Raw genomic sequence first — 21,399 nt, 5'->3', positions numbered from 1 at the left:
ATCAATTCAAAAGTTTATTTAGTATTAAATAATGTTACTTTTAAGGTAATGCAGTACACACAGCGGTTACGGTGCACTTCAGATTTCAATTTGATGTTAAACAGGTCGATATTCGTGGATGAATCCTAGTGCATATAGGAAAAATCCAAACGTCGATTGATGAAACATGCCATAACTGTTCATTTTCTTCACCGTAATTGGGAGCAAAGTGAAGCTATTACTAAGCTTTTCTTTGTCGAAGGAAACTATGCAAACAAAAAAAAGACAAAGACAAATTAGGATTCGGTAGTATTTCTTATATTTGTATAGATTTATATATTACACATTTATTACCGACACAGAGCATCATAAAGCAGAGAAACATGGCAGAAATATTTGTAAAAATTTACATTAGGTGGGTAAAAAAAAAAAAAGAGAAAAGAAACAAAATCACAAATGTTTTACCATGCCATTGAATGTGGACATAAATGGAAAGAAAAGAAGAAACTAGTTTCAAAATGACTTTGAATATTGACGTGGCTGTAGAGGCAGCAAGAACCAGCTCGCTTACTACACGATTAGTTGATATTCACTTAAAGAAGCAAATATTGTATTCGAATGCTACATTGACCAGGATGTTCACCAGTTAATTTCTGCCTCTGTATTGACACCAACACCACAATACAAGTGTATTTAAATCACAAATATATATATACCCTGTACATAAAGACAGCGATTTGATTCTGAATATAAAATGTTGTTACTTCACAAAACTGTTAGGCTGCTATCGAAAAATTCCTGGTGAAACGAGACATAATTGTAAAGAACGCCATTGTTTTCAGATTCATCCTTCATTGGTGGCGTTTAGTGTTTATTAGTGTTTTTCATTTTAAAGGTATAAATGGTGTTGGCTATCGCTGGGATCGGGGTAGCCCTTGAAGACGCGGTCCTCTGAAAAGGAACGAAGCAAACAGCCCTTGCGTGAGGGGGACAGACCCCCTCGAAGCACCGCAAACGCTCACCAATGGGTTCCAGAAAAAAAGAAGAAAGAAAGAAAGAAATGAAGAAAATCTCGAAATGAAGAAATCTCTCACGTGGCAGTCAGACCCTGCGCACATTTAAACCTCCACTGGCTCATTGCATCGTTGTGCTTGTGATTTGTATTTGGCAAACTTGCTCAAAGCAAAAAAAAAAAAAAAAGATCATTTGAGCCATAAATTTAAGAAACTAATGCGTTCAGGTCATTATTAACGTTGAACACTCGAAAACAGATGTGACGGCACATTTGGTGAAAACATATACACGCAGCGTCCCTTAAAAATACGCTTACCTAAAAATGGGTAGTCTGTTGTTAATAAACTACGCTAAAAAGTGTGCATGCTCGTAACTCATCTCGATACGCTAATATTCACAATATTTTGGTCTGTTTATCAACGAGGATCTCCCCAAATAGTCAGGTTGGATTAGAATTTTCTCACAGTGAGTTATTTTGGTATCATTTCTGCACACGTCTATAAGGCCGGGATGACGTCTAAAACGGGAACAGTGTGCTCCTTTGCAGCGCATCCGTTTAGGTAAAGCATGCTAACGGGGGTTTGAAGGACAAAAGCTAAAGCTTAGGCAGTGTTTTCCTTCAGTCATCCCATCAGGAAGCATAAAGAACTGAACTGGCACTTCAAAAAATTAGGAAGAGGAAAGGTCGTTATATAAAAAAAGGGGAAAACATGGGTCTTTTAGACTCGCACATGCAAATTGTCCTGTATAATTGTTTTAAGTAACAAAAAAAGAGGCACTGAGGTCAGTGTGTAAGTTTCCTTTTGCTGCTAAGCAAGACACAAAACTAACCAGTAGGTTCTCTCGACAATGTTAAAGTGAAAATGGCACTGAAATTGAAAAACAATCTATAAATGTCATTTCGAAAGCTTATACCTTCATTGCACATTCAGAAGAGAAAAAACGGAAAACAGAAAACCAATTAATCAGACGTGCAATGCTCAGTTATAGAAAACAAGAAGTAAGGCTTTCTCGTGAGAATGGAGCGATCTATTGCTGAGGCTTTTCTCTAGTTTCTTTTTTTTTCGTTTCGTTCACCTCCTTGTGGCTGACACTTGGGTGAACGCAAATGAAGAAATGAATGCTCAACAACTATCCAGAAAGATTGTTAGTGCAGTTTTTTTTTTGTCCTTTTTTTGCCTTGATACGTATGTTTATACACATTTAATCCATATTACAAATTGTTAACTATACACATCAAAATAGCAAACACTACCGTTCTGACTTTATAAAAGTCTGAACTGATCGAAAAAAGTATCAAAGATTAATGATTTCATTCGCCAATATCCTGTCGTTCCTCATTTCTTTTTTCCTTTTTTTTTTTTTTATTTTTCTTTATACACAGTGTTTGATATTCAGTGCTACGTTAATATAGTATAAAAATCTCGAATCTCCGGAAGGTGCTTCACTGGAACCGGATCGTTCAGAACGCGGAGAGAGGAAACAGAAGCGTGAGAGGCCTTCAACCCAGACAGCTCTCTTTCTCCATCCCCCCTAACGATCCTCCGCGAATATCATTGTGAACCAGCGACAGAATGAAAGTTAACCTCCAGATTCCCTGCATTCCCTGCTCAGATCTCAGCAGTCAGCCATATAGCGGCCTGGGAACGTACACAAACACACGTCATTTCAAATCACAAACACTGCATGCTTGTGCATATGTTGAGAAATCGAAACCGTTGTAGTAACACCGCGAACTCGAATCGTAACGCCGTCTATTAAATGTTGTTAGTCTGAAGTCATTCTTACCGGTGGCAAACCTCTTCTTGTTGAGGGAGAGACGGTAACCGGAGCCGACCAGTTCCATATCTACACCAGACAGAGTGCTTCCTTCACTGAAGAACTGAACAGCCAGGGTGGCGGGGATGGACGGACCATCGGAAAGCTCAAACTTTGCTCTCAAAGAACCAGAGCCTGACGGTAGACAAACACGGTCAATACGGGAATACCCTGTGGCACATGATCGTTTTTATCTCTTCAGCATTATGTACAAAACTACATTGCAGTATCTGCGGAATAACAACGTTTACTGTGAAGTGCAAAATACCAAAAAATGGTTTTTAACTGCCCCAGAAGTACAGTATGAGGTGTTATTCTGGGTGAGGGAAGCTTTGAAAATTGCTACAATAGCCATGTATTTCAAACGATCGTCGAAAATGTAATTTTTCAAAATATGACCCTTTTAAATAGGTTGAGCGCTGGACACGCAAAAAGAAAATAAATAAAAACAAATATATATATATATATATATATATATATATATATATATATATATATATATATATATATATATATAGCCTAGACGTAAGTTTATATTGAGATTTTTTTTAATATAAAATTTACAATACATAGACACACACACACACATATATATATATATCCATATTTGTTCTTACCTTCATTTTCAGACTTGTCAGAGATATCACTCAGTTTCCACAACGACTTACTCTGTTCTGCGTTCCTAATTAAAACAGTAACAATCATATGATTAAAGTGACTCTATGATTATGCATACTCCGCTGTTTAACAGTTTGGCATCAGTAAGACTTTTTTTTTTGAAAGAAATCATTGCTTTTAATAACCAAGGGTGCATTAAATTGGTCAAAAGTGAGGTCAAGACGTTTTTCAAATAAATGCTATTCTTCTCAACTTTACATTCAACAAAAGATCCTGAAAAAATGTATATTGTTTGCCACAAAAATATTAGGCGGCACAACTCTGAGAATGAGAAGAAATGTTTCTTGAGCACCAAATTATATTATTAGAATGATTTCTGAAGGATCATTTGACACTGAAAATTCAGCTTTGACGTCAGTAATAAAATATATGAAATAAAAAATGTTGTATAAACGTGAAAATATTGTTAATAAAGTAAATGCAGCCTCTCTAAAAGAGAATCTGAAAGAATCAAAAAATCCAACCCCAAACTTTTTAACAGTAGTGTATTTTTTGTACATAACTTAAATGTTACAGTGATAAGGTGCTTGTTTTAATCACAAGATATATTGTGCGTTTGTATATTTGCGTATCTCACCAGATGGCATTAGGAAGTGACTGCATGGTTGTGACTCCACCACTGATGGGCACTAACACCTGTACATTGGTGAGAGACGCAGGGGGCTGCATCGACTCCGGGTTGAATCTGTAGTCCACTCGCAGGTCTGTAGTACTAGTAGTGCATTTCCAGTACACCACAAGGTTCAGAGGAGTTGACTGAATCCCGTTTGAACATACCTGAGAAAAGAAAGCCAAAGCATCTTGGCAACCCACCAACAATCAGCAAGTAAACAAGCAAGTGTACAAGAACAGCTAGCACTAACATGCTTTACTCGTAAGAAATCATAGAGGACTATCCCCAAGATTAAAAAAAAACGACAAACCTGGTACTTTAAGACGTCCACGTTGTAATAGGATGCAGCAGGGTTCTGCTCGGAGCTCTTCCTGAGGTACGCTGTCAGTGCAGGCATGTTCAGCCAAAAGTCTTTAGTGTTTGTATCGCCCTGGGAGGAGTCACTGGAGTCGCACACACGCATAGAGAAAACACTATTAAGAGCTCAATAATTCATTGCTGCGTGTCGTTGTAGCAGCATGGAACAACTAACCCTACTGCAGCAGCTCAACTATTAAATCACAAATCCCTCCTGATTTGATTAGTCATGCCTGGGAGCTGCTGGCACGAACTCGAGCAGCAACAAAAAAAGGATGTGGGTGAATGAGAGCAGCGCGAGTTCAGCCGGAGCACTTCATGCTAATATGTGACCCTGGATATTTGCAAAAATAGCCGACAATACATTGCATGGGTCGAAATCATTCTATTTAAATCGTCAGGAGATTAAATAAAGATCATGCTACCGTAGACATATCAGCGTTTTATTTTGGGTTACTAATGTTTAATTTTGGACAAATTTAAAGGCGATTTGCTCAATATTTTTTGCACCCTCAGATTCCAGATTGTATTTCGGACCAATATTGTCCTATCCCAGCAAGCCATGCGTCAGTGGAAAGCTTTTAGACTTTATTTCAGCAGTTCTCAACAGGTCTGCTGCTTTTTGGAAACCAAGATACATGCTTTAGAGGGATTGAGTTCAAAAGGACATTTATTCAAAATATAAATCGCTTGAACATTAAATTGTCTTTACTGTCACTGTAAAAAAAAAAAAAAAAAAATGCATAAATGCAACACAAGCAGAAACACAAATTCACCTGTGCAGTAGTTGCTGGTTGGGCATGATCTGCTCTAATTTGCTAGTGTTTGAGAGTTTGAAGCTGAGTACAGCAGGAGATGGAGTAGAGGTGAAAATCTTGATGATGCCGCTGGGGAAGGACAGGGTCATGTCTCCGGTGATCTTCACAATGCATCTAAAATGACATGAAAATGAAAAAAATTACAGATAATCACACTTAGCATATACTACCCGAACAATTAGTGCTCACTAATAAATTTAACCTGTAATAAAAACCTCATAAAAGTACTAAAATCTGTATAAAATGTAAAGTCTGTATGATGATGTGAAACTCACTTGCTGGGATCTGCCCCTTTAAAATAGGCATTAACTGATTCAGTGAACGCCACTGCGATGGGCAATGCATCCTGAGAAGCCAGTGTCACTGGACTGGGCCCGCGAGATGTCCCTGAGAGGAAAAGAGACATTTAAAACGCATTTAAGTGTGAATCCAAAATAGCAGGAGTTCAGAAAATTCAAACCTTCGCAGTGACAAACTCTGAAAGATCAACAGGTGAAAGGAAAAGACATCTTTGAGCAATCTCTGCAAAGCATCCTCATCAGCCACAACACAACACAGCGGCACAAAAGTCAGTTTCACGATTAGAGATCATCCACATTAGTTTGAGCAAAGTAAAATCCACTGAAGATACAGAATGGGTGTGGTTTAGCAGATGGGGCAATGCAGTTGGTTGATCAAGGACAAATGAGTTTGTTAGTAAGTTAGAACAAAATGTTCTTCTGGATCCTTTCCACCGTACCTGCAGGAGTCTCACATCTCTTCTCAAACGTGGGCAGTTTTCCCACGAACAGATCGTCCTCTTAATTCAAAACGAAAGGAAGGAAACCACAAAGAGAAAGAAAAACAGGCCGAGAGCACAGCCCGACCGCGAAGGGTGAGGATGGAGTGATCTGGTAAGCGATGTGTTGACCATATCATGAAATAAAACATGTTGAATATTATTTGTGCATGTTAGCTTTCTTTGGATGTGGACATGATTATAAAAAAAACGTGCTTATGAGTTTTATGGTTACTGTATTGTGAATGCACTTTGGGCAGTTCATCTTCATGTGCGTATACGAGTGTGTGAAAGCGAAGACTCACCCACAGTTGGTGTGTTGCTGGCGCTCAAGGAGGTGTTGGAGCTGAGAGAGGAGGAGCTCTCGGCACGAGCCAGAGGAGCAGCGGGAGGCGGGCTGGAGCTGGACATCTTAGGAGGGCTGAACGGTCGGCCCTGCGGAAAACAACCAACTGATTAATAATTCACTGCATTGAGCCTTCCTTTAGTTCGGGTTCAGTCCGTATAATATAGGCTTTATTATCGGGTGCGAGGTGGAAACAGAGAATATCTTCTTCACTCACAGATTCATTGATGCCTGTCAGTTTGCCTGCAGGCAGTTTGGGCCTTGATAATGGTCTTGGAGGCGGGACAATGGTTGCTGTGCCCAGGGGAGTGGTTGGCCTGTTTGGAGCTGTGCAAAAAAAAAAAAACACAAAAAAAGTAAGAACCAATAGACATACAAAAAAGGGAAAAATACGGAAGTAGCACACTTGAGAATGAATAAAACCAACAGTGCTGAATAACATTCAAAATGGCGCTACAATCGGTCTGACGTCACACGATCTCGCAGAAACAAATCTCAAGACTACACCTAATGCACATGCAAGGGCCAACGTCACAATATAAACAAATGATAAATTATGGGCAAACACAAAGTCCATAGAGAAAATGAGTATAAAACACAAAATCGAAACGGAAAAGACCTCTTAAACCATCTTAGTCATGTAGTTTTCTGAATTAAAACATGCTGGATATGATAACTTAGGCCATATGTATCCGGCTAAAAATATGCATTATTGAAATCAACCAATGCAGAAAATGCATCTTTAGTTTATGTAGGTGAACCAAAAAAGCTATATACTGTATATAACAAAACAAATCAAACTGAACAACTCTTTAGCTGGGTACAGCTAAACAGTAACTATGACTATGATGGCTTACAGGTTTGTTACATTTGTATTATTTAAATCAATAATTAATACAGAAAAAGCAAAGATTAAATATACATTTTCACCAATCAATCACAAAAAAAAAAATTGTAAAATAAAATTCTAATTGGGAAAAAAAAAAAAAAAATCAAATTCCACCAAATCGGTTACAATAAATGAAAACAAGTTACATAAAAAAATTAGGCTTGTTAAATGCACAGTACACACATCTCACTGTCATGTAGCCATAAGGCAGTGTTTGAACATGCTAAGAACTCTTATTCCTCAACATTACCATCCTGCATGGGTCGAGCAGGTGCTCCGGTTAGAGAGGGGGCACCCTCCTCTCTCCCAAAGCTGCCAAACGGGTCAGCAGACTCTCTGAAGAGAAACTTGGGCTGCTGAGAAACGGGCACTGACCGAGGCCTTGCTGGTTGATGGGACAGTCCCCGACATGGCACAAAGTCATCATTAAAGGCGATCCACTGGCTCTGAGCCCACGATGTAAGCGCGTCTGGACCAGTGACGGGAGCACTGAGAGGGGGCTTGTGGGCAGCATAGTCCTTAGGAGCAGCCTGCAGGGCTGGAGGCACACTCATAGCTCGAGCTGGGCCAGGGTGGAGGGGAGCCACCGCCTCATCGGGGAGCTCCCAAGGAGAGGTGGAGGGAGGAGAGGAGAGTACAGGGAACGGCGGAGCGCACGGCTTGACAAGACCGGCAGGAGGAGGGAGTTTGGAGGGAAGGGGAAAACAAGGAGCCTCGGTGATTTCAAGACTGACTGCTGAAGGAGAGGTGGGCTCCGATTGTAAATCCACTTCTGCTACAGGGGTCATCAGAGAGAAAAGAGTAATGCACGATTGTTTAAAAAAAAAAAAAAAATTATATATATATATATATATATATATATATATATATATATATATATATATATATATATATATACACACACACACACACACACACACACACACACACCACATATTGACTGGCATGTTAAAAAGACTACATGGAGAAAATATGGAGTACAGCTCTATATTTCACAGAACTACAAAAAAGTATTTTTAAACCAAAACAAATAATATATAAAATACATAAAATATATTAAAAGATACAATGTAAAGTAAATCAAACAATTATTTAAAAAATTATAGAAATCAATAAAGCAAAAAAAAAGAAAAATTACAAAAATTATTTCAAAATAAAACAATACTATAAAAAAGGTCAAAATATTGTAGAATCATATTGAAATATGTACCTTTAAACCCTAAAAACATACAATGAAAGCCAACTACCAGCTGAACTTCATGCACCTCTGTCAGTCACAATACAAATGCACAAAAAACAGTTGCATAAATTTGTTATATTTTAAATTACAACATGTCTGAGCCAATGTGTGAATTCTGTACTCACTCTTATGCCGCTTATGAACATTTGTATACTTTTAAGACAACTTTCCTAAAAGCATAATAAAGTGTGACTCATATTCACAAATACATCTCTTAGGATTATTAGGTGTGAGTTCAAGCAAAACATTACAATCATCATCATTCACATTTCTGCATATTTTAAGCCCCTGGGGTCAGAGTCTGTTATGGAAAGAGATTTATTGTGATGGTCAATCCGCAAGCATGGGCAACAGCATTACCTGGGTCTTCAAAAACCTCATCATTTAACTGCAGAGGGAGAGATGTGGGGAAAGACGCTAAGAAGAGACAAGCCAGGTCTAAGAAACGAAAAAGCGTTGAACAAATGCAAACAAAGAATGAGAAGATAAAAGGAAATGAATGCAAGTATGGCTCAAATAAAACACAAGAAGGAAAAAAACTAAAACCAAAACCCTTAACTAGCACAATAGCTCACAACAGAGAAAAAAGCAAAAATGCAGTGCGATACCTTGCTGTTACTCACGTCCTATATCCTCTTCACTGCTCTTTTTGTTCCTTTGCCAGGTCAGACCCATAACAAGATCATGTTTGACAATGTCTGTGACATGGGGACTCCAAACTCCGCCCTATGACCTCTGGAGGTGCCAATTAACTCTGGATTATGATTGGCCCTCGCAGCTAAGGTCAGAGCTTGAATGACGGGTTGGCTTTTTTTTTGTTAGCGACTACGCTGAGTGGCTTTACAAGAAAAGCGCTCACTTGTACGCAAACGAATATGACTTTCGCGCTAGAATTTACCCGCAATATTTTTTTTCCTAACTAAATGATTACAACATACAAAAACATTCTGCAAAGTAACTGACGGCAAGCAGAAATTCTGCGAAAATTATGTTGCATCTCATTTTTGTTCAACCGTGTCATTCCCCACGATATGGAAGCTTTTAGTTCCCGGAAAAAAAACAAAAAAAACATTTCATTTCAACAATCAAGGTCAAGAGCTAAGGAGAAGGAGACGTGTGTGCATGAGGGAGCACACGGTCTATACCCTCGGCATGCACAGGGGGCTTTCTTTGTAACGCAAGTGCACATTTTTGTGTAAATGGTGTAATTTGTGCTAAGAAAATCATGCGTCAGTGAACAAATGAGATATATATTTTTAAAATGTAACAAATAAAAGTAACAAAACTAAAAAATTAAAAACAAAGAAATAAACGACAACAAAAACCTCCCATGGCGTTCACAAAAGATTTCATGCTAAAGCACAGGACGGACTGAGTGAGATATGAAGTCGCTGTGGGATACGAGGGTTTCCGTGACAACAGCAGCCTGAGCAAGCTCTCTAGAGGAGACTGTTGTGGACTGGAAAAGCCCAGACACTTTCACCAGCCTGTAAGCATCATCAATAATGAAGGAGGTCAGACCTAAGACAAGCCTCCCAGAGGCTGGGGGATGGAGAGGTGAATGACTTACGACTGTCTGCGTACAGTGTGTGTGTGTGTGTGTGTGTGTGTGTGCGCGCCCGATGAAGAGCTGAACTCTGTCATTGAGATGCTGACCCTAATACATGTTTTAAATATAAATAATACTTGCAAATACTTGTGTGTGTGTGTGTCTGTCTGTGTGTGTAATACACATACATACACACATATGCAGTATGTGCTTATTTGTAGAGTTCATGTAAGATATAACGCCTTGGATTCAGAATAATAAATAATATCTATATGCTGCATTACAACAGACGGAGTTACCTGTTGAGTGGGGTATAGAGGAGCTGGAGCTGGTGCCGGTCGGGCCAAATGGATCCAAAGACAGCAGGTCATTACTGGCTAATCTACTGTTTGAAGAAGAAAAAACACGACAGTTGTAGAATAAAGTAAATCATCGCTTACAATGTTTTCCAAATACAGTGACAGGGTTAACAGCGAAGCTTTTCTTACTCATTAAAGGATGTCTGCGGTATCTTGGGTCGCGCCAGTTCATCACCTGCAAAACAAGAAGAAAACACGCAATTGAGTCATGGGGCAACTCTTCGGGGCTTCATGATCTGGAAGCAGTTGAAAGAAAACCCTTAAATTAAACAAAGAAATCCCTTTGCGAATAAAACTTAAGAGTTCTTTCAACTGGGCATTGCTCATTAGGCCTCGATTTAAAAATGCAACTCATGTGTTTCATGAAGGACGTTTAAAAATGAAATAAGATTTAAAATAAGTTATTGTTTAATGCCAGAAAAAAACAATAGTGAAGCCGGAAAATGAACTGCATCGGTCATTTGGTTGAGTAAGGACAGCTTTTCTAACCACAAAGTGCCATATCAGGTGGTTAAAAACTGGTAGCAAGTTGAGTACTACATGAGACACATGTATTTGCGACCCCATTCATCACAGGTCAAGATCAAATACATACACCTAAAATGACATGCTATAAATCTTCTGCATAGTACATTTTAAATAGCACGTATTTGAGCTCAAATCCCATTGACACACAGTACAATATACACAAAGAACAAATGACAGGGTTAAAAGACAACAAGTGATATTAGTTACCAATGGCAATTTTAGTACAAATAGTCAATTAATTTTGTAGATTGCGCTTTTTTTTTTTTTTTTTTTTTTTTTTTTAGCTTCAGCGAAATCCCTCATTCCCACCAACACAAACGCAAATACCGACCAAAAGAGAGTGTGGGTACGCTCAACGGACTCACCTGACTTTGGTTTTATAGCAGGGAATGTTTGTTGTCGTGTCATTCCTACAGTAAGTATGCGTGAGATCCACATTTACAAAAACATTTACAACCGAATAAAAAAAAAAATTGCCACACAGGACTGCACGATTATCACAAAAACCGTAATTGTTTTTGTCATTTTCCTTGAAATTGTATTATTGCCATTATTAATTCCGATTTGCATTATATAGTGTCTATGCCATCGCTTGAAGCAACCGCCTGCCATATTTTAAAATGAAAATAAAAACAAATGAAAAAGTATAATATTAAATACTATTAAGCCTCTCTTAAGAAAACACGTGGAAAGAAAACACAACTTAAGCGCATAAACTTATTTTAGATTAATTGCTGTTTTGAACAATTATAAATGATTACGTCTATCTATCAGATTAAAGGACCTATCGACTAAAATTATCTGGCAGACCTTATCATTTTCAGCACGTGCAAGAAGTTTACGGTAAATGCGCTCTTTGATGAAATGTTTACCGTTCCAGTGCAAGAATAACAAAACATTTCTACTGTAAGCTCTATTGCCGTCTTATGGATTTAAAAGTATGTAAAACTTTCCTGGGAGGTTCTTGATGTGAGAACATGCCGCAGTGTAAACACTACATTCTGGCATGCATCTGCGTTCGTTTAAGCCACAATTTACTGGAAAAATGTAAAATTATGATGGATAGAAAAACACAAACACACAATTAAGCAGTTAATCTTGCTCATGGCTTAAGGAGGCAACGCTGTGCTACTCGGATGAGGAAAAAATGGGAGATGATGTTTATTTTCTCATGGGATGAGTTGGCTTTGGAGGGGTCACCGGAGCGAGATCAAGGAGGCTTGACGAGAAACGTCACGGCCAAGAAAAACCAAAAAGAGAAGTCAAAATGGCAGGCGCTCTCCAGAGCCAAACCTTCAGAGTGACAGAGGGATGGAGGGAGGATGAAGAAAAAAAAAAAAGAAAAAGGAATACTCACTGGATTGGTTTTTCTTCATATGAACCTGGAAATGAAAACAAGCTTTTATTAATGAGAGTGAGAGGAGTTATGAAAACAGAAGAAGACATGAAGTGCTTCATCCCCACATTCGTACAACAGATACTGGCCTCACAGGACGACACACACACACACACACACACACACACACACACACACAGAAGAATGAGCAGAGAACCGCACTATTGAGATTACATATTCAAACCATAAGTTCAGCGTCAATATTCTGCGAGGCAGTCTAAACACGAGAAAATGAGTGGCAGAGAATCCAACCGACTTCACTACCGGGATTGTTTTGAGGCTGAGAAATGTCAACAAGAGTCAACTAGCAAAACGGCAACAAATGCGCAAAGATGGGAAGGCTTGGTTTACTGTGTATTCAAAGTGACTCATACGCGGCATCTCTGCCCGAAAACTCTGTCAGAGCGAATGGGCAAAAAAAAAAAAAAAAAAAGAGAAGAAGAAAAGAATCAAAAAAATCAAGATACGGCCCGTGAATGTAAGTAAATGGTAAACGGTGAAGGAGAAACGGAGGAAACGCAAACAAACACGCACGTGCATGCAAACAGACGTGGATAGACAAAAGCGAAGGCAGGGTTTAGTCCCAAAGTGGGGGAAATAGTGGCAAATGGGTTCAATTAGACCCAGGCCACACACCCGCCAACGAAAAAGAGAGAGACAGCACACATGAAGGGGAAAGAGACAACAAAAGACTACGGGAAATGGAAATGGAAAGCTCAATAATACCAATAATCTACAACAGGTGACACGGCATTCATCATCACCTACATTTCCTGAGTTAACCAAAACTACCATAAAACATATCCGCCTAAAAAAAAATGAAAAGAAATGAGACCGAGAGGGAAAGGAAGCACAACTCCGATACGGGACACAAAGACAAATGTTCGGTACGGTGAACCGAGTTTTTGAGATGTGTAAATATTTCAGAGGTTAATCTGAGTGATTACTGAGCACATTTGAGAGAGAGAGAGAGAGAGAGAGAGAGAGAGAGAGAGAGAGAGAGAGAGAGAGAGAGAGAGAGAGAGAGAGAGAGAGAGAGAGAGAGAGAGAGAGAGAGAGAGAGAGAGAGAGAGAGAGAGAGAGAGAGAGAGCTCGGGCCTGGTGAAATGAATGATGAAGAGCCTCTCTAAAAGATGTGTGTTAATCCATCTCAAACTGAGCAAACAGAGGCGGCGGCGAAGGTGTCTAATGTAAACTGTCGCCCCGGCTGTGCTCACTGAAAACACAAGCTGGCACTCGTGAGGATGTGTTATTGCAGAAATACATCACTCTGTCATTTCAAAGCGTCACAATGAGACGAAGAGCGAGGGATGTGGGGAGAGAACGTAACGCACGCTAAAAGGTGAAACCGAGCAGCGAGACGGATGATGTTACTGATCACTAAACTTACCAATTAGTTTTTTTATTCTGTCCATGTTTATCAGCCAATATAAATACGCTATCATTCAAAAGTTTGATTGAAATTTTTCAAAACGCGTTTTTCGAATTTATTTAAACAAAAATACAGCAAAAACTGTAATATTATGAAATGTTGTTAGATTTTAAAAATTTTATTTTCTAATTAGTATTTTAATTTGTGTGCTGTAATGCTAATATACCAATTTGATGCTAAAGAGAGATTTCTCATTATTATGATTGAAGTTGAAAGTGCTTAGTTGTGACGCATAATTTTTGCATGAAAATGAATTCAATTAATGCATCCTCAAGCAATAAAAAAAGGAAGAAATCTGTGATCCGTTCACAAGAATCTGCAACGTCTTATTTATTTTTGCTAGTTCTGAACATTTATTTTAACTAGTTCCGAACATTTCAAGGTATCAGTTGCTTAAGCTGCTTTCTTTTGCAGGCTCTTGCTTTCACGAGCCTTTGTGTGCGTGCGTGTGTGTGAGCACGTTTACCTACGTGATCTTACTCATTAGAAACAGAGTCCCTTCCGTGCTTCCTGTGGTGAGATTCCAGGCAGGAAGTTGCATGGGTTTGTTTACCAACAGCACACACACACAGATGGTCCACAGGCTCACAGTGTGTGCAGGAAGAACTGCTTGACCACACAACTGTACACACACACACACACACTCACACACGCTTCATATCTAACAGCAAATGACAGAACAGCAGGTCATCTTAGTGTGATGTCACCCATTATGTCATTGTCACTAATTCAGTCATCTCACAAACACTTGAGAAAAATTAAGTATTCATTCCCTCGCTAGAAAGGTCTAACGTCCATTAGGAAAACATATTATTAATTTCAATGGGCCAGTTAGATCTTTATAATAACCACAGGTGCGTAACAAACACACGTAAAATACAATTGCACTCGGGCACAAATTGGGATGGAGAAAAGAGTGTGAAAGCATTCACAGCATCTCTATCGGCCGCCTGTGAATATCATTATCTAATAGTGCCCTCTAGTGTCTGCCGGGTCAACTGAGGTTTTTGGGGGAAGAGATGGAAGTGTGGGAAGCAGAAACATGACCGTAAATTATATGAACCAATCACAAGTCTCTCTGCCCGATGGTGCACAATCACCCTTTAGAGAAGGAGACCAGCTTGCATTATTTTGTGCACGAATGAATGAGTGCGCTAGGTCTGTATGTGAGGGTCTTTACACTCGGTGTGTGTGTGTGTGTCTCTTACAGCTGGGGTGGGCGAGAGCGTGATGTTTCCAATGGAGGCCTTCAGCTCGTCGATGGTGGCTTTGTGCTGGTGTGTGCCGTTGTTTGTCTGCACGGGCTTGATCTGGACGTGGAACTTTCTAGGCTCGTCCTCATCTTCTGAGTCACTGGATGAATAAAAGGAGTTCTCTTTGGCATGTGATCAGAACCGTTAAGAAAAAATGGTTTTTGGGGGGGGGCATGAAAATCTGTGTATAGCATCATGGGCTGAGAAGATCAGATGGCGTATTTTATTTATTTGTTTTTGCATATTCTAATTGCAGAGCGATGGTAAAAAAATAAACAAAAATCTGATGGGAAGCATTGGCCTGGCAGCGATTCAGATAAAAGTGCAACAAAGAAAGTTATCACACTATGTTCCCGAGCCAAAAAGAAAGCGTTCGGGGTTTACACAGAGCAGAAGCGATGAAAGGGACGAAGAAAAATGTTTCTGTGGCCGAGATGAAAGAGCGTGCCTGCATGTGTGTGTGTGTGTGAGGGTTAAGGAGAATGAAAGAGATGGATCTGATGCAAGGATATCATTCTCGTTGACTTCTGGTCGGATACAGAAGCCCTCCTCGTCCAGCTGAGGCACATTCTGCAGAAAAACACAGAACGCACCACAGACAAATCCTATTATTCACACTCCTCAATACATCACAACACGAGCAGAGTCCGACCGAGGTAAAACACACTATTGTTAGCAATATCGCAAGAAGCATGTACGCTATGTTGTCTTTACTTAACACTGTAAGAATTATAGACAATCCTTCAACAACATTAGGTCACCACTCACGGCGTTATGGAGATCTATAGCACCGTAGAAACCCGGGGGAGCTCCGTTGGAAGCGTTCTGAAAGAAGGACGAACAAAAGAAGCTTTGTGGGCGAGCGGCTCGAAAGGAGTTTCTCCGAAATCACCAAAAAAAAAAAAGAGCACGCTTTGATCAGAAGAAAATAGGTCTCATGTATGAAATGACAGGAAAACACCTTTGGCTTTGTCTTTAAACATTCACAATGTTAATAATGACAGTAAACAAAAGCACTTATTGCACAGAAAGCTAAAATGAAAAATTTTAAAGCATATACTCACAACTGCTTCTACTTCGGCAGATTCGCTAATCGAGACAGGGAAAAGTGTATTAGAGAATAATACTAATAGCAAAATCGCTATTTAGATATTAGTTAATTACTCAGACAATAATTATATATCTCTCCATAGCAGAAATGAGTTTACTTCTTAAGTTCTGTCAAATACGCGAGTGCTTCACGAAATACTACGAAGAACGGCACGTCTGAGAATTAAAAATGTTATTATTTTAATGCATAAAGAACTAGTGATATCGCATTAGAGTAAAAGTCAGCACTTACGTGGAATCCGTGTCTTTATCTCTCCGTCGGCCCGGTATGGCAAAGGTTTTCCTTTTTCTGGGTTTTGCGCCTGAACAGACACAGCAATGATTTTTACACATCTAGACAAATACGGGTGCGTATGAAACACCCCCGAATAGATATTGACTGATCGAAAAGGCTACAAAACTAGTAAATTGTTATGAACAGATATAATCAGAGATATTAAAGAGAACTCATACAGTCAGTATTTTTTCTGAAAAATAAATGCAGACCTTCTGTGGCGATCGAGACATTACATTCCTCAAACTCGATGGGCCCTGTGATGACAACGGACAAACATATACAGTTTATTGACGGGATGTCATGTTACGGTATCTTGAAATCAAGAATTATGATATGGTGTCATATTTAATATAAAAAAAATACATTTTACAATTTCAGAAAATCATTCGCATAAATACACACACACACACACACACACACACACACACACACACACACACACACACACACGCGCGCGCGCGTATAGGTCAGATTTTTTGGCAAGCAAATTTACAGTCATCAGTGGATCTGGCAACAATCTGACTTCCTCTTTAAGCCAGACTGCATTTTGTTCACAGCCAGCACACAACACACACTAATAGATGCGCACGCGCACACACACACACACACACACACACACACACACACACGCAGGCCTGGAAGCACTTCTGATTTGATTTTACCCTCACACACAAATCCAATAAAATGACGGGTAGCATTGATAACACTCAAATGCAGTCGAATGCTGCACACTAGTCTGCGCCCAAAATATGAATACAACACAGACTTGCTGCAAAAGACAACAAACCGCACGCTTCATTTCTCGCTCATCAATTTTGCATATTTACCTTCAAGCTTTTACACTTTCAACGTGACCCATTTCCACACTGACACACGGGTGACGGGATTCAAGCAAACAAACTGCCATCTTCGCTGTATTCGGCGTCTTAGGCTTTTGCCGTCGTGACCTAGCAACACGTCAGCACAGTCCTGCAGGACTCAAGCTGAAATCCAATCTCAATCTTACTAGCTTCAGTCGGTTTGGTTACAGATTCTCAATAAATACCCCGAGCGGCTATAAATATTAATTCTGGGCTTCCGTGACTGGCCGCAAAGAGAGGAAAGATGCCCCTCGGTGCTCTAAGAGCCCTTTAGAGCACGTTTTCTTTTGTGTTAATGCGCGTAAAAGCTAATGCTTGTCCAAGAAAACGAAAGGCAGCATTTTACTACCACCAGACCTCAGCAAGAGAGCCCGGGGCGCTATTTTCATTGCACAGAAAATGCCTTGACCTGAAAAAACAAAAGCGTGTGATATTTAACTCGAGCGGTTCAATAGAGTTTCCCTGGAGAACGGCGGCTGCGAGCGGACCTCATGTGCACCGTTCGGAGCAGTCACGACAGCCACACATCACACTCGCTGACGCAGATACAGTATGACCGGTCTACTCTACTGCACCAGATCACTTCACCCTTTTAGCTCTCTGTTTTTGTTTGTTTGAGAATGGCGCCGATCAAACGATCAGAACTAAAGGGCACGTCCTGTACCCAAACACACACACAAAAAAAATCAAAGATCCACTGAAAGCATATTAAATGCGTGAAATTGTTTGATTTTTGCTGTTATGTAATAATTATGTGTAACGTTTAGAAACATCACCTACAGAAAAAAGCATTTTTGGGAAGAAAAAAAATAAAAAAATGTATCAAAACAACTGCAAAAGGAACAAAAAAAATAACACTAAAATTTTAAAATGCAGCAAAAAAATTTTGTCTCCGTATAACAGGCAAATTAAAAAGATGCATACATCTTCTACGACTTTCAGAGAACCTTTTGCATTTTAAAATTTGATATTTTTAAAAAATAACTGTAAAATAAAATGAAACTCCTTCCGAGGAGCTTCAAGTCAGATTTAGCTACAATCATCACCAACCTCGTCTCCAAATAATTAAAACATTTTCATATTTGTTACAACTAAATAAGTTTGTCTGAACGGGTTTATAAAACTGGAGAATGGAGATTAATCTGCGAGATTTCCGTGCAGCTGCTGGACCAAAAAAAAAGCTTTATCGAATTATATGATGTCAGGTAATTATGAGAACGCTTCCAGTCTCCATCTAACAATATTTATGCACACAGATTCAAACATCGGACACAACAATGCCATCTAAACCTGAAAATGGGTCTTAGGTTTTGTTTAAACTCGTGTAAGCAGACAGGCCGCTTTGTGTACATGAACACATGTGTGTATTTATGCGTGTGGGTTTACAGCGAAACCCGAAGGAGACGCTGCTGAAAAATGTCCACACAAGTTAGCTAAACCTAACAAAATCAATCTTTTGATTGTCACCCGAAAAAGAAAAATAATCCAAAAAGTCAGCGTTATTTGAAAAAAAAAATCGCATTTGAGTTAAGTTTCTATTATGACTGGTCTTTGGTAATTAGTTCGATTTATTACCAACAACAACAACAACAAAAACGTTTAAGGTTTATTTACGCAGCTAGGTAAATATATGCTTTTGTGCATGCCTGTGCACATGCGTGTTTGTGCACGAGAGGCGCACGCGGTCATGCGTTAACCGAGGATGTTTTTTTTTTTAAATTGCATACGCCGAGTATTGGCTCTCGGATGGCGCAGCAAGGAGAGTTTGCGTGTCTGGCCGGCGGCCAGTTCACAGCCCAGCTGGAGATCGCTGAACTGCTCTTGCAACCTCCCTGCAGCCCAGCGTGTCACTTCGGGATTGTTTCCGTGGTACAAAGTTTGTTCAACCTCTCTCTCTCTCTATACCGGTTAGGGCTGCTCTGATTTCATCAGCGTGCCACGCAGGTTATTGCTCTGACAGCGGCGCAATCCCTAATGAACAGCTTGATATGGGGGAAGGAATGTTTTGTTGACCAAAACAGTTTTTAGTCTCAATTAATTCTGCTGTCAAAACAAATGAAGGGCAACCAACCTCCATTCTAGACCCCTGTGGATGCATAGTTTAACTAGGCTACTTGCGTATGGAATATTACATATACGCTCACGTATACGTACATGTGTAAATTAGCATCTAAATTAATACATTTATTACTAAATTTAGTCATTTCGGCAAAGATAAAAAAAAATGACAGAAAATACTTTTCGTCCAAATAACTGTTTTGAAGTGTTTTTTTATTTTATTGTTATTTAAAATAATAATAATAATAAAATAAAAAACATTGTTGGCAACTGTTAACGTTGATGATTAGACATGTTTCTTGAGCACCAAATCAGCATATTAAAAATGCATTAAGAATAAATAATTCAAGCATAAAAAGAGCTAAAATTATAATTGCAATATTTTTACAATATTAGAAAATGCTTAAAATAAACTTTAAATGCTAATGTGTGTTATTTTGTATTACAAGTAATTATGAAATATTTTTTGTTATTGATATAATATAATATAATGTAATATATAACATAATATAATATATCAAGAGTTTTGAGAAAACTTTATATTATAGCTTAAGTGCGTAATTTAAGTTTTTACTAAACAAAAATGTCAGTGTCAGGATGTTAAAAAAGCACACCAATAGTTATAAAAAAAAATTCAATACGAGGGAAAAAGTCATACAGCTTTCAAAGCCAAAAAAGAAAAAGTAAAAGGTTAAATCCAGTGTCTGAGTCCAGCATTTATGTTGTTAATATAATTACCGTCTTGCTGGTTTAGTTACGCCCCGCTCCCATTTAGCTTCAAGCGAGATTATATTCTCTATGTGAAACGTGAAAAAACTTCCACCCTGTGCAAGGAGGGAGAAGCAGGAGGTTAAACGAAAGATCGCGGAGGAATAAGTGAGGAAAAATAGCAAGAGCACGGGGGGAAGTGTAGCGTGTCAAGCTCTATCAATTTCCAGTGGCTTAATCTTACGTAAAGGTGGGCAAGCTTGACATTCCACTTAGCATGTGACGCTAGCGTTAGCATGTGACGGCCAGTGCTTGCCGAAAAAACCCCTGCGAGGGTCAGAGCTCCACAAATCCTCCAGTGTTGCAGCAGTCAAACCTGCTCCTTTTGTGGGTTCACGGCCCGGACTAACGCTCGTTCTTATCATTAAGTCGGTCGGTTATGAACTCATGACCGGTCCTGTTAATAATATCAAGAGCAAAGCGGTTCAGCGGCAGAGGTTAAGCTGCGTTACCTGGTCTCTCTTTGCCCGTTCCTTTGCTTTCTGACAGTTTCTGTATGAGACTCTCAACGGAGGTGTTCTCCATGTTTTTCACAAACTCTTCTTGCACCTGAAAAGCAAAGATACACAATAAAAACGGCATGCACTTATTCGCGACAACGTAGCGGAGCGTCTTTGTATGCTAATGCAGCAGACAGGTAATGGGTATATAAAATAATATCTTTTTTGGTGCCATAAATCTATTAGTGCCACATTCAGCGGCACTTTAAAACGAGGTTTAGTTCATTAACCTTAGTTAAACTTACCTATCTTAAACAAAAAATTAGCATGTTTATCTTTCATGCATTTTATGATGACTTTAAAACAAACCTATGTCCATGTAGAAAACTTAATTGTACTAATACGGGTAAAAATAACTGAAATCAAGTGTTCGTTTTTTTTTATTATTTACCACATTTTTGGTTTCAACAACGAAAAAGACTGACATCAACAGAAAGATTAAAGGGGTTTCTACCCCAGACTGTGTCCAATTGCACCAAAGTAAGCTCTTAAAAAGCCAGGAAAGACTAAATGAAATTTACTGTAACGAGACTTTGTTCAGAATTGGCAGCGTCTGACCGGGGCGAAATAGGTCAGAGCCCGCTCACTCTTCAGAGCAGACGTTATGTCGTTTAATAGCATGGCCTTAACATGATGCCGAAGCTAAATAACGAGTCATTTATGTCGCACGTCATACGTGTAGGCCTGTCGCGATAGCAACTTTTAGTTGTGCGGTATATCGCCCCGTAAATAATCGCCATAAGCAACATTAATGCAACATTTACCCTTTCGTTCCACCG

The 21,399-nt window shown here is 39.2% G+C and overlaps 1 protein-coding gene across 8 annotated transcripts in view; it reads right to left on the bottom strand.

Annotated features, from left to right (window-relative positions):
• Positions 1-281: 281 nt before the first annotated feature.
• The window catches only part of fcho2 (FCH and mu domain containing endocytic adaptor 2), a 36,693-nt gene continuing 15,575 nt past the window's right edge, over positions 282-21,399 (bottom strand). Inside the window, exons 8-30 of one of the 8 annotated variants that reach the window (XM_043240410.1) lie at positions 20,573-20,669; positions 16,644-16,688; positions 16,390-16,459; positions 16,112-16,136; positions 15,816-15,872; positions 15,560-15,617; positions 15,003-15,178; positions 12,324-12,348; positions 11,332-11,376; positions 10,568-10,613; positions 10,379-10,464; positions 8,891-8,968; positions 7,541-8,065; positions 6,619-6,728; positions 6,361-6,490; positions 6,017-6,076; positions 5,553-5,664; positions 5,236-5,391; positions 4,413-4,545; positions 4,067-4,266; positions 3,429-3,493; positions 2,782-2,946; positions 282-2,633 (exon numbers count right to left, since the gene is read on the bottom strand). In XM_043240410.1, the coding sequence (XP_043096345.1) occupies positions 2,611-2,633; positions 2,782-2,946; positions 3,429-3,493; positions 4,067-4,266; positions 4,413-4,545; positions 5,236-5,391; positions 5,553-5,664; positions 6,017-6,076; positions 6,361-6,490; positions 6,619-6,728; positions 7,541-8,065; positions 8,891-8,968; positions 10,379-10,464; positions 10,568-10,613; positions 11,332-11,376; positions 12,324-12,348; positions 15,003-15,178; positions 15,560-15,617; positions 15,816-15,872; positions 16,112-16,136; positions 16,390-16,459; positions 16,644-16,688; positions 20,573-20,669 (2,487 nt within the window). In that variant the 3' untranslated portion in view covers positions 282-2,610. The remainder of the gene's footprint in view (positions 2,634-2,781; positions 2,947-3,428; positions 3,494-4,066; positions 4,267-4,412; positions 4,546-5,235; positions 5,392-5,552; positions 5,665-6,016; positions 6,077-6,360; positions 6,491-6,618; positions 6,729-7,540; positions 8,066-8,890; positions 8,969-10,378; positions 10,465-10,567; positions 10,614-11,331; positions 11,377-12,323; positions 12,349-15,002; positions 15,179-15,559; positions 15,618-15,815; positions 15,873-16,111; positions 16,137-16,389; positions 16,460-16,643; positions 16,689-20,572; positions 20,670-21,399) is intronic. The other 7 variants (XM_043240411.1, XM_043240413.1, XM_043240414.1 and 4 more) reach the window with 7 other exon arrangements.

The sequence above is a fragment of the Puntigrus tetrazona genome, chromosome 5 (genome assembly GCF_018831695.1).
Source record: "Puntigrus tetrazona isolate hp1 chromosome 5, ASM1883169v1, whole genome shotgun sequence".
Lineage (NCBI taxonomy): Eukaryota > Metazoa > Chordata > Actinopteri > Cypriniformes > Cyprinidae > Puntigrus > Puntigrus tetrazona.
The sequence above is the reverse complement of the archived record's forward strand: the minus strand, read 5'-3'. Positions and strand labels throughout refer to the sequence as shown.